Source organism: Hippocampus comes, unplaced genomic scaffold (assembly GCF_001891065.2).
Source record: "Hippocampus comes isolate QL1 unplaced genomic scaffold, H_comes_QL1_v1.1 scaffold76, whole genome shotgun sequence".
NCBI lineage: Eukaryota > Metazoa > Chordata > Actinopteri > Syngnathiformes > Syngnathidae > Hippocampus > Hippocampus comes.
In genome coordinates this window covers 4,127,754-4,141,795 of record NW_017805277.1, presented here as the reverse complement: position 1 = coordinate 4,141,795, position 14,042 = coordinate 4,127,754, and the positions used below count along the sequence as shown (strand labels likewise).

At 41.5% G+C, this 14,042-nt stretch overlaps 1 protein-coding gene across 3 annotated transcripts in view; it reads right to left on the bottom strand.

The window, feature by feature from the left end:
- Positions 1-267: 267 nt before the first annotated feature.
- Positions 268-14,042, bottom strand: part of klhdc3 (kelch domain containing 3) — a 27,134-nt gene continuing 13,359 nt past the window's right edge. For 2 of the 3 annotated variants that reach the window (XM_019870621.1, XM_019870622.1), the window contains 3 exons: positions 7,894-7,967; positions 3,924-4,002; positions 268-2,968 (listed from right to left, as the gene is read on the bottom strand). In XM_019870621.1, the coding sequence (XP_019726180.1) occupies positions 2,902-2,968; positions 3,924-4,002; positions 7,894-7,967 (220 nt within the window). In that variant the 3' untranslated portion in view covers positions 268-2,901. The remainder of the gene's footprint in view (positions 2,969-3,923; positions 4,003-7,893; positions 7,968-14,042) is intronic. The other variant, XM_019870623.1, reaches the window with a different exon arrangement.

Genomic DNA, 14,042 nt, shown 5'->3' with positions numbered 1-14,042 from the left:
ATGTTATACTTTTCTAAATTTATACAGGGTAGCGGTCATACAATATTTGAAAAGGTTTGAAATGAGTTCAATGCATCAGAAAAGTGTAACACTGGTGTGATCTCCTTATACTGTAACCTTTTAGCACCAACAAAAAATGTTTGTAAGGCTTTTGTAGAAAGTGAGAGAAGCTATTGTCGTTGTGATACGGTATTTAGGTCGTATTGCTATTTTCAAGTAAAGTGAGAGAGGTGCAATTTTTCTCCCCCGACAAAAACACTACTGGAGTCAAATTGTATCAGATTTATTACTAAATCATATTGCACAGTAAGTCCTGACCAAATTTTACAATCTCCCCTCAAACAGTAATACCCCCCCAAAAAAAACAAAAGAAAAAGGTGAGCATGTACGTGGATAATTGAACATTGAATACACTTTGCTCAGTTATCTTAGACGGTTGAATAAGTAACAAGTTGATACAATAAACTACGATACCATGTCACTGGCCACAATACAGTCGCTGGTACCACAGTCTGACAGCGTTAGCCATTTGGGAAAGCAAGGCACACCCCTTTATCGTCTTTTCAAAATTATACCTTAAAGGGTGGGTGAAATCACAGCCATTAAAAAAAGATTAGGTCAAAATATTCAAACAAACACACCTGTAGCATCATTAGCGTTGCCTTACTGGAGGTGTAAGCGTCATTATCAGAGAAAATGTGTTGCCCGACAGTGTCCTTAACGATGTGTTTTTGTCCCTGAAGAGTTTCATCACCCATAGTCTTTACACACACACACACACAAACAAAGGAAAAACACCATCGCGGCACAATAGAGTTAGAAATAATATCGAATCACTGATGGCCATTTGGTGTAACATCAGCTTGACATGCTTTCAGTGGCTGGTGTGCACGGATTGGGTGACTTGAGTATTGTGCGTGACTTGTCCATGTGAGTGTGTGTGCGTGTGTGTGCGTTATGTGTGTGTGAGAGAGAGCATTAGAATGCATCTGTGCTCTGTGGTCTTTCCTTGAGTGTAGATCAGCACGTTGTCTCCTCTCTGACTGTCCTGATATGCTTTAGTGCCGTAGTCTGTCGTCTTGAACCTGCAATTTAACATACTACGCTCATTTGTAAACATTTACGGTGCAGGCCAGTTAAGTCTGCACTGCGAGGGCCCAGGTTGCCGCAGGTTCTATTTTGTTGCCGAAAACAACACAAAGATCAATATCAAGATCCTATTGCCCTTGCCGCAAAAGCCTCACAGCACTTCTTCCCCGCCATTCAAAGGTAACACAGTGAGTTGAGGCTGTAAATATAGACTTGACAACTGAAAATAGTCTTCAATAAATGTATTTTAGTCCAAATTAGGTGACACAAAAGGACAGTGAGGCAGTGATCCCCTTCCTTAATACATACAGTACTGTGCCAAAGTCTTTGTAATGACAATCACGCATGAAAAGAAATCTATGTTTGGCTATGTTTGCTTAAAGTGTGTTACAATAACTACGTCCTGTTAGGGGGTAGATCACATAGCCAGGAGGTGCCATTGTAATTCATAACATTATAGTAAATAACATAATAATAATAATGACATAATAAAAATACCATCATACCAAAAGCACCACGTTTTTATATTATATTTTCTTTTTAATGGAAATGGGGTTTGTGGTATTCATGTAATCATTCTAAATGTACCTGTCACACTATTTACTGGTTTACAATGTCAAAATGAGCGCTGTGACAAAGGTTAATGATAAAACAAAGTGAGTGACATCCCAAGATATTTGTCCTGTATATCTTGAGAACAAATAGGCTTGGGACTTTTGACAGTTATTATTTTATTATTATTTTTTTTTAAAAGAGCAGCTGTTTGATGATTTCAAGTGACTTGTTAAAACATAAAGGGTATTAGAATATAAACCTACTATTAAACATAAAGAAAGTTCGTTCAAGAAAGTGGAAATTTAAGGCAGCCCTTATGCATTTGTATCCGGTCACTCGTAGTGGCGCAGAAGACGTGCACGCACGCTCTCCTGGAGTCAGTAAGCAAGTCATGAGGAAAGTTGTCTTGACACCACGTGGATTGTCTAAAAGAGCAAGAGCTTGGTGATGCATATTCAACAAAAGTGTGTAGATGACAAATTATGCTATGATTCATTTCTTGCATTTGGCACAGCAAAGTTGGGGGCGGGGGAGGTGTAGTTCAGCAGGTGAGCAACAGCACAGCCACAGAATTTCATGTAGTAAGATGGGAAAGTCTTATTCAAAACATTGAGACAAACTATGGGGGAGGGAGATGGACAAAGTGATCACAACTGCCTAGTACAGAAGCGGTGAGTCACTGTGGGGCACCGGGGTGCTCCTTGGGTGGTGATGAAGCAAGAGCAAAAAGTGAAGCGTCTCAAAAAGTCTTTTTTTTAAGCCAGTACAGCACCCAATAATCAATGTTCCTGAACACCAAAATGTAAAGTCTATTGACCCATTAGCTGCAAATGGACATGGTATGCGTCTACATAAATGTACATTCTATTTCGAGATTGTGTTCAAATTTGTCTCTTAAAGCTTAGTTGTGTTTGATGACATCAACATGAGCTTTTGTTTTTTTTTTCCACTCTCATTCGTCCTGTGCTTCAAAGTCTATGATTATCATAGGCTGATTGAATTTTTAACGAGAAAAAAATAAAATAAAATAATAATAATAGAGGGAGAGGGTGAGCAGGTCAAACCCATTTTACTTTTCCTTGTGTGAAACACCCTGAGCATGAGAAAGTTCACTGAGTCCGAACAAGTCCTTTGTGGGACATTTTGGATAAATGAGATTAAATCCAGCACAGATCTGTATTTGACAAAACAGTCCCTCCATGCTCAGATGGATCTGGCAGAAAAAAAATAATAATCTGCTTCATATTCAGCTATATGTCAGCCATGGGGTGAGACGATAGGCCGGCTGATGTTGCTGTTGGTGGTCATGGCAGACAGTTCCCACCTGGACGGAAGAGGAAGAGAGTTGAATGGTTTTATAATCATGAAAGGTTGAAGACATCTTTAAAAATCTTATTAGGCAGCAGTTTTACTTTAACATGTTTACAGTTGAGCAGTTAAACATGAGCCTGTAAAATTCCTAAAGCTTTTTTTTTTTTTACTTTATTTGGAAGAAATTGATTTTATTTACTTATTTTTAGAATTAAAACAGGTTGGACGTCAACCAGTGTCACAGAAAGGATGTTTACACTGTATTCAACAGATTACAATCCAAGTCACTTTTCATCCAACCTGACACATTTGACCGTCACACTCTTTTCCACATTTTTACGATTCAATGAGACCACATAATGTTCCCAAAAATATTGAACACGTGTATCATCCCTCAATCAAGAAACGGTGTGACATAAGCGAGATAAGGATGAGGGGAATGCTGTGATGTAACTTGAGAACCAGGAGCAGGGGCTGACAACGGGGTCTAGTACTGACCTGATGACAGGTCAGAGGTTGAGCTCCAGATTGTTATCACTGGCTCTGGTTTCAACACTCAGTCCCTCTCAATGGCTTTGTTCGTTTTTTCGTGTAGTGAGTACGTGTGTGCTGCAGAGCGGAGATTGGCACAGCGACAGAAGATGCCAGCGAAGGCGAACGGGAGTTAACCAGACTCTTGTGACCTCACAATTTCTCTCCCTCACACCCACATGTACACGCAAAACACTTGATAGGTTATAAACACAACTCAAAACATTAAAAGGGATCTGATGCAAGCTGGCAGTGATGGTTCGAGAAATATGAGGCTCATTGTCAAGTTACCCATCGGAGATGTCACTATTTTCACACACACACACACACACACACACACACACACACACACACACACACACACACACACACACACACACACACACACACACACAAAAAACCAAAGTCCATGTTTTCGAAAAGGATGTTTGTCAGACCTGATATCATGCGGAAGGCCCGACTGCTCCAGACGGTACTGAATTACAGCTATTTTGCATAATGTCTTCAAATTAGGACCTGAAATAAAGAAAGTGGATGAGTCATAAGGATAGGGACATTAGTGAATCACAATTTACAACAGAGCCACGTCACAAAATGAAAAGCAGTCACATTTATGTCATGAAAATCACCATATTCAAGTGCCACTATAAACATAATATGAGGCTTCTGTGACTGAATGATTCATTAACATGATAAAAACGTACCTATCTACACAGAAATCGCCCACGCCATCCATTCTCGAAAAATTTGCATCGGAGCTGAATTTGTTGCGATATTTCACCAAAAACTATCATGACCAATGTCACAACTGAACTGAATGTATCAATGAGCGCTATCGTTATTGAATTTAATCAATGCCTTTCACCTGAGAATTGGAAGAAATGATTACTTTAGCTTTGTTTTTCATTCTAAGAGCACAAGGTTGGGGTGAAGCATTTTCATCATTATGTACAGACAGAACTTTCCTCAAAAGCACTGGAGCGCCGCAGGGGACTGTTCTGGCTCCATTCCTGTTCATCCTATACACCTCGGACTTCAGACACACCACTCCAAACTGCCACCTTCAGAAGTTCTCCGATGACTCTGCGATTTTTGGCCTCATTACAGAGGGGGACGATCGGGAGTACAATGGACTGACGAAGGACTTTGTGGACTGGTGCCAGCAGAATCACCTCCAGATCAACCCTAGGAAAACTAAGGAGTTGGTTGTGGATTTCTGCAGGAAACAGTCCTCACCAGCACCGATGAACATCCAGGGTATGGACATAGAGAGGGTGGCCTCCTACAAGTACCTAGGTGTTCTTCTAAACAACAAACTGGACTGGTCTACAAAAGCTGCCGGGTTCGGGATTTTAGGGAACGGAGATGAGGGGTGAACCAAGGGGCAGACCGAGTAAAAAGGACAGAACGGGACTTGAGAGGGGAGACACTCTGGAGGAGGTGGGCAACAGGAGGATGCTAACTAAGCTAAAAGCTATGATGGACAGTCCCTCCCACCCCCTCCAGCCCGCCCTGACAGCACTAGGTAGCTCCTTCAGCCAGAGACGGTTACACCCACGCTGCAAGAAGGAGAGATACCGCCGCTCGTTCCTACTGATTGCTGTCAGGCTGCTGAATAAAAAATAACATGATGTGGAAGACAATTGTAAATAGCACTGCGACCTTATCCATATCTGTATTTATAGTGCACTTAATTGAACGGTGTTTGTTTTCTTTTTCTTCTTTCTTCTTTCTACCCATTATCTTGCTGCTGTAGACTGTAAATTTCCCCAGTGTGGGGCAAATAAAGGATATCTAATCTAATATTATTTGATATTCGTTGGAGAATCCTTAAAATGTACTGAGAAGTCCAAGGTGATCAAAGCCTTCATCTGACACTACAATATGGAATATATCAACGCCCAATCTACAGCCTGGCGAAGACCAGCAAACAACTGCGTAGTGGTTCCTTGTGGAACTCTACTTGGTTATAAAAAGATATTACGCCGAGACATCGAACCATTTCGAAAACAATCTCAAGTCTCAAGTCAACTTTATTGTCAAATGTGCTCAATGTGCAACATACAGCACAGATGAAATTTCTTTCCTCTCAACCACAGGAGAGAGAGGATCCGCTGCGGGTGCCCGCGCCGCCATCAACAGAACAGTTAACATAAAATGACAAAATAATACAACACAACATATGAAACACAGACAGTCGTGCAATCTTTTTCTGCATACACGTTGTTGTTTGAAGCAGTTATAGATGAAAGAGGTGGGCAAACCGTAAGAGCTACAGCCACGATCAAACCACAAAAAGCAACAAATTCACTTCAAACGCTTCACTTCCCACAAGGCCAAATGAGCTAGGACACATCCGCATGACGTTCAGAAAGTACTAAAATGATGGTAACGAGCAGAGTAAGGAGAATGAAAGGAACACCACTTGATCCAAAGCATTATCTGTCACCCACGGCGAAGGCGTCTGTAAGTGCATGGCTGACAACGGAAAAGCCTTGAGTGGCCAGATGAATGCTATCTAAGTATACAATGTTCAACCGAATGCATTTCGAGTGATGCAGACACGAGTTTGAGCCAAGTATGAAATATAAAGCGAAAGGTAGCATTGAGCTTGGAGATGGATTATACTTCAATGGCCACCACGTCAGTCCTCAGGCTTCAAACGGCAAAACAAACAAACAAACACAACCCTGAGCTGGTTGCCTGCCAATTTCAGGGCACACAGAAGGGGTGTGCACACAGCACACATTTGCATCGGTGCTGTACTGATGTATTTTGTTGCGATATATCTTACACCGGTGTAAACTGTGTGGAGCGTTCACACGTAAAAAGCTGCTTACTAAAGAGATGCGTGTTAACCCCGGTGCAGCCCCACTTGCGCTCACACGGCAGTTTCTGCGGCCGTGCAATATGATAATAGTATATCGTATTGCACGGTATAATGCATAATAGTAATAATACGGAAATAAAACATGTGCATGCATAAAGTGTACTTCCTTTTCCCCGCCTTGTTCATGACATATTGAAAAACCATGGTTGATACTTCTCCGGACAAATTAAAGCCGTGATCTATCAGACACCGTAAAAGGATGAGAGAAGAGAGAAAGGAAAGATGACGGAAGTCCAACAGAGCACGAAAGCAACGCATTCAATACCCGTATGTAATCAACTCTTCTCACGCGCCGTAGCGAGTCTACCCCTGTCGCGTTCACACGTCCAATTTTATATCGGTGCTGCCCCGCAAACTAGCATTTACTCCGGAGTAAATTTTTAAACCACCTCCTGAGCAGGGTTAAATTTGCTCCGGTTTAAGTTGTTTTCAGGGGCTACACCGGTATAACGTTGTACGTGTGAACGCTCTACGGGGGCAGCCTCGGTACTACACCGGAGTAAAAGTTGCCGTGTGTACACCCCTATAGACATAAACAACCATTCACGCATACACTCACACCTAGGGACAATTTAGAGTGTCCGATCAACCTACCATGATGTTTTTGGAATGTGGGAGGCAACCGGAGTACCCAGAGAAAACCCACGCCGTTACGGGGAAAACGTGCAAAGTCCACAGAGGAAGTCCGGACCCTGCACCTCTGCACTGTGAGTCGGACGTGCTAAGCAGTCGACCACAAGTCAACTGCATGTGTATAATGTAATAATGTATAACATAGAAGCCTTTATTCTTAACATTTTAAGACAACCCCCTTTTTGTATTCCATATCTTGTGTGTATTTTTTGAAATGTCTTCTATGGATAGTCGACAATGTTATGAGAAAATAAGTTGAAGAATCAAGGCAAAGTCTCAATCAAAATGAATCACCAAATGGAATCAGATTGTTCCACCCAATTGAGAAGTGGGATCAGTTTACAGTTGCTGCCTTGGAAATTGTCTTGCATAATTTCACCATCAAAACTTTAATTACATAGCCGTTCGCTATTAAATTTCACCAATTTGAGTGACAGCATAAAAGCATAAGCAAACGGCATGTGGCAGTGTAAGCCACACGGGACTCTAATGGGCATTGCCAGATGCCAGGGAAATAATAAATAAATAAATGACTTGCGTCCCACTACAGACCAAAGTTTTGTTCCCAGACTAGGTTTCTCATTCACACTGCGACTGCCTGGGCAAATCCCTGGCAAGCACATCCTTGCTCTCGTCACATTTGCTCATCTGGTCTCCCTGCATTCTGTTAAGACCATCCTGTTTTGTTCAAGGTGGCCCAAAATATGAGTGCAGAGGAATGTAAATACAGCAGAAGGTGTTGGTTTAAGGATGGTCTTAAGAGTACATTCATTAGCCATCATTTCTGCTAATAGCTAGACAACGCCCATGTACAGTTGTTACAGTATTACATGTTATTGGCAATTATTTCATAAAAACAGATAATTGAGCTCAGAGATACTCACTAAAATCCAAGATGTAGAGGTCCGAATGATCCATGAGGTCAAATTCATCACCCATCCCTTGCTCAGGACAGGGACTGCAAAAAAAAAAAAGAACAAAGACAAGAGTTGGTCAACAAAAATAAGAAAATAACATAGTTCAACATCCTCTCCTGCTTTATATCTCAACAAGCCTGAACTACAAACACCAGATTTTAACATAATTAATCCCCATGTTATCCAAAAAAAGCACAACTGATTAAAAAAATAATAATGGAAAAAAAAAAAAAAAAGAAAAAAAAAAAAGGCGTGCCAGTCACACATCATTCAGCTCTCCTTATCACGGCCAACTTGATTTAAGCCCACAGGAAGTCGAGCAGTGCAGTAAGACAAGCTGGCCCATACAGATAGCCACCCAGACATGTGCTGCCGTTTATATCACTTCACATCTGTTTCCTGCCATGGAAAGATGCACACACACAAGTACAGGCAGAGACACCTGTGACACATGATTTATTTAATTAAAAGTTAGCATTCCCTGGTGCTATTAAAATAGTCCAACCCCCAAAAATGATACTGCTGATATGTTTAATTAAAACAGCACAAGTGGCTTTTCAGGTGCGTTTTCTATGATTCGTTTAAATAACTGCGTCTAGAATTGATGAGCCTATTCTGATTCTGTTTTCAACAGAAAGCATGTGCATTCACTTCGATTTATCAGATCTCAGAAGTCAAAATTCTTAAAGCGGTCAGGCGTTTTCTATCATTTTTTTCCTATAATACAAATTAGTCCAAATGTCAGTAGCAATCGCTCACTTCTTCAAGAACACAAAAATTAAGCGGATATTGCAAACATTTCACAGAGGTCTTTTCCGCTTTGTGTTGGTGCTGATCGCAGGTCTATAGTTTGAGCGTTTTTGTCACACAGAGCGGTGAACATGGAGGGAGGGAGATAAGTAATGCACAAAGAGGTAATCAACATGCATGACTGCGATTGGCTGGTAGGGTCCAAGTTTTTAGCTTCGGGCAAAGTCATGCCTTCTATTGAATGTACCGTTTTTACCGCACACCCCAACATTGAAGTGTGTGTATTGCGATAGAAAAAGTGGAATGCCTGTATCCCTTACTTGGGAGTTGATGAAATTGTTTCAGGATCCCCCCCACCCCTTCCACTCATCAATCTCTATTTCTCTTTCCCGCTGTCTCCACCATCGAGTCTCCCTCTCGCTGCGTGTTCAGGATGTTGTAAGGGGTTTACGTTGCTAATCTTCCCCAAACAAACATGTTTGAGTCTTAAAGCGGCCAGGAGATGTGCAGAGCACGAGCACGGTCGTCCCAGAGGGCCAGCTGTGGAAGTCATTACGCCCCCTGCCCCCAGGAGGTGATCCACCCGGGCTTATAGGGAGCTGTCAACCGAATACCCTCAGCCACCCAGTACCATCATCGGAAGACCGGTGACTCTTATCTCTGCTTCCCGTCCTTCATATAGGCCTACTGGCAGTGCCATCACTCAAAGTCATGCATAAAACGTTGAGGGCTGGTGGGAATGTTAGTGTAGAAAATGGCACGGAAAACTAGATTGAGGGAATGCATGTTGACACACCGAAACCAAGTCAGGGAAATACTTGGCATACTTGTTGCCCTAATAATTTTATACTTTAAATTAGGATTAGAGTAGACAGAGTAAAATGGAAACTGCTTCTTTTGCCAGTTAGCGTCCTTGTATGCACACGTGCAATGAGGCATGCAACAAGCATATGACTGGCTGCCATGCGTGCCAAGTGACAAATTTCACAAGGAATGTTAGAAGGGATTCTACTTTTTTTGTTTTTAAAATGGGTCACAACAATGCATCGATATGGTCACTATGGAAACGCTGAAGCATGCAACACACAAATATAAAGTGCATACATGATACGAGAAACACAAACTTGGTATTGTGTCAATGTAACAATAAACATCAACCTACTTTTTTATGCATCTATTTGCAGTGTACCCCTGAAATGCGCCAAGTTAAGACACCACAGAACTAATATAAAGTCCATGAATAATTCACCATAAGCCGCTCGCCACATATTGTGCAGAGAAATCTATATTTCAATAGGTCTCCTGCTACTGTCTGTCAAATTCACCTTTCTTTTCTTCTTGGTCATATGCTCTTGTGTTGTTTCACCATTCACCACTTGCCCCGTTGCAAAGAAACTCTCCAAATACATCTTTTACTCATTTTGCTAGCTTGTGGGTTCAATATTAGCGCTATGCAACCAAGATTTGACATGCGTCAAGAGTCTTATATGGATGCAACAGAGAGAATCCAGTCGCTTTTCCAATTAAAATATGTTTCAGTCTCGGCTAATAAATCAGCCAGAAGTACTGTCAGTGATTTATTTTTTTCAACTATGCAGCCCGGTGGCTGGGGACCACTGCCCTAAGGTCATACATGCCCTATGGTAGAAAACAGAAGGGCCCAATATATAGCCTGTTTAACTTTAAAGGGTACACTCAATCTATCCTTGAGGGTACTTCCCCAGTGACAAGCCACAGGACAGGACGCTTAAAGATATAACTGTATCGCCCTTTTTATGACAATGTATCCAGGATTCAAGAGCTGCAGAGAGAAGTAAGGGAAGTGGAATAGGTCAAAAAAAACAAAAGACACATTTGAGCCAGCAACCTTAGCTTTCAGCAGATCAGGAAGCAAAACCAATTAATGTGACATAATCCTCATATGTGCTGGTGGCACCTCACTTTCTTTCCAACCATCAACTTAATGTCTTTAATTCTTACCACTGCCTCAAATCTGTTGCTGGAGGTTATGAAAAGTTGAATTCGTGGGAATAACAGCATTAGAAGTAACTCCGCTATCTTGAGAACACAATGCAATACGGTAGCTGTCAACAACTCACACGGCGAGAGTCTCGGCCTTGGATGCTGATGCGAGAAAAAGGTAGAGATAAGGGGATGCTTCGAGGAGAGCAGCAAGAGAAATGACAACTTTCTCGCATACTCATGGACAATATTAGCCTGGGTGTGAAATCCAGCAGCACATTAATGTTTTATTGGTCTTTGTAAAACGAGCCGAAAAAGATCTTAGAAGCAGGGGAAGGAAAAGGGGGGTTGATGGAAGCGGGAAAGTCACAGTGTTTGACTTTATGTGGCGTCCTGGTGTTTGATGGTTCACTTTGTCACTCGATGAGCAAAGTATCACTACGTGTGAAAGAGGTTCCCCCAACCCTGCAGCTTTGGTGGTTCCCAATCTAAAAGAAGCCCGAGTGATACTCCCCCACTAAAAAAACAGTGCTTGCTATTTCAAACAACACTCAATGAAGGTGTCTAATCACCCCATTGCCGCCCTCTCTAGTAATGCACTGACTTCTCCCCCTAATTATCTTTGAAAGTAGGCCGCTGAAACAGTAGAAAATCAACTACTGTCCTAAAACTAATGAGGGAAAACCCGAGAGCCTAGGAGCAGACCACATTGGGAATTCGCATGTGAACACCAAAACATTCAGCAAAAACACCAGCAAGACAAGCAAGTGTTCAATGGGAAAGTTACAGATGATGTTCTTAGAAATGTTGTGAGCAGTGGACATCAATCAATCGGTGTGTTTTGAGTAATTTCATTGGCGATATCCTCATTCTTGGAGTGATACGATCTGCATCCTGTTCCTTTCGCTGCATCCTATTGAACTTTGCTCCTTCAGGACCATCTACCGCATAGGAATTTATCACACACTACAACTTCCTGTAAAAGACCTTATCATCTTGAGCAGAAACATTTAATTATTTTTGTTTGCTTTTCAGAGAAGGCAAAAACAGAAAACTAATTGAATCGACCGGGCAAACGGACAACTCAAGCAAAAACCATGGAGGAGATTATTTCAATCAAAACACAATCTGGATTACATATTCTACCATAAAGTATAAAACTGCATTTTGAGCCCCACTTTTTAACATCTATGCACGGCATACTGGCGGCAAATACAACTTTGTGAGTGTGAACCCATATTCAAATGTTATATTCAATGGCATACTGGACTGTTGAGCAACGGTTAGTGAAGGTATTAAAAGATTCCTTTACTTACCTATTTAAAATGGCATACCGGATTGTTAACAATCCATTTGTTATCACTGCTTCTCAGATTGTCGTCCATTTTTTTTCTGCCTTAATCTTTTCTGTCTCACCTAGTCTAACCAACATATCTGTGCCCCCTCCTGAGCGGTGGCTGGAAGTTGGATTAAGGCCTGCAGGCCCATGATGAGAGTGAGACATCAATTTCTGCTGGCTCCTGAAGATGCCTGTCTTCAGATTAGACTAAAATAGCAGGTGCTAATTAAACCTAAATCTCAAATTCCAAGCCTTTCGTACAAAAACTAATTCACATTGGTAATGGAACTAAGGCATACATTGGCACTTATACATATATATTCTGCTAATTTTGCAGTTTTTCTTTTTTTAAATAATATTACGCTGACACAAACCTAGAGCTGATGAAAAGCAGGAAGATGTGACTTAATGTTGTGGGCCTTGAACAAAGCTGGCTAACAACTATAGGAGGCAAGAGAGATGGCATATTAAAATGTAAAAAACTGTTGGCACACTCTCCAGCTGTACTCCATAAAATGGTTGTCAAGGCCAAATGCGTTGGACACTCAATGATGATAGTGTAAGACTGAATAATGCACGGCGGCAACAAGCTGTTCTTTTCATGGTTCTTATCACTTACCATATCATGGTATGTCTTTAAACCCCAAGTTTTATAAAGTCGCAATCGGTCAAAAACAAAATCTGTCAATATGTAATACATTAAGCATTGTTCTTGAGACCGCATCTAGAATTCCCCCACAATTAAATTCTTGCCCCACGTGTGACAAGGACATGAAATCAAATGTTGGACTTCTATTTCACGCGCATTTTACTTGAACATTACAAGGTGTCACCTATGCAGGGTGTTTATTTGAGCTGCCGTGGAGCACTCACCCCTATGACACCATAATGTATACAGGCTGTTGGTGGGTTAAGGAGGGTTAAGATGCAGATGAAATACTAGCATGCTAATGTCTTTGAAGGGTAAATCACAGAGTTGCTGTGCTGTCCAAAGGTCTCGTGCCGCACGCGTGAGATGCCCCAAATCCATCTCAGGTCACCTCGCTGTTTGACAAGTTTTATCTCAGACATATGAAACACACACACAAGCGGAGTGACAATTCTGAAAAGGAAACCTCTGCAACCTACCCTTTGACACCAATGACAACATGTGCATAACTGAAGACTTGATAATTGTGTTTGCATGGAGCCAAGTGTCTCCGGCAACATCTTTTAAAACAGCAAGCAACAAGTGCAGCTGGAATGGCCAATCATGTAGTTTGACCATAAATTCAAAGTTACATTTTACGGCTTTCTTTTGCATCTTTTGCGTTTCATTAAATACATTGGGAAAGGAAAACCAAAAAGGGCTCGATAGTCAACTGACTGAATGCCTTGTTGTGTTTAGTCTAAAAATTGAACTATCGGGTTCAATGGTGATAAGATACGCTTTGGCCAGCTGGACTATCATAACAGCAGCCCCTTTTCAGCCATTGATAAGGTGCTAAATGGCATTATACGTGATATCGAGGCACCAGGCTTTTGACCTCCTGATCAGCAAAACAAGATCACTGGACAAGACAGAAAATCACTGGCTCAGCAAATTGCTGTTTTAAATTCATTAGTAAAATTCCAGCCAGATTAAATATCAGGGTGAGATTTGGGTGGAATAAACAAGAGGTTTTGTGCTGGGATGTTTTGGCTACCAGTGAGATTACCTGCTATGTGGTCTCCCTTGAGCTGAGTCTGAAGCAACCATACAGTCTCTCGAACTGGAAGCATGGGCCAGCAACTTGAAAACCATGTACAGATTTTGATACCAATCAAAGATCTTGGTTCTGTTTTTTTGCTTGCCCTATTACATGATGACAATTAATTGCTCTAAGAATAAATAAAATTTGGCGAAATCTGTTTGAAATCTATTCTTGTTCTCATCCGACAATTAAAGGCTCTGTTAGTTAAGCCCCTGTCCGACTGAGGGGTGAAGTGAACATTTGCAACTGTTGGTGAAGGTAGCAAAATATGCGCACGTCAGATTGCATCAGGGTTCATTCAAGGTTGCAAATGTTTGCCAACAGTTTTAGTG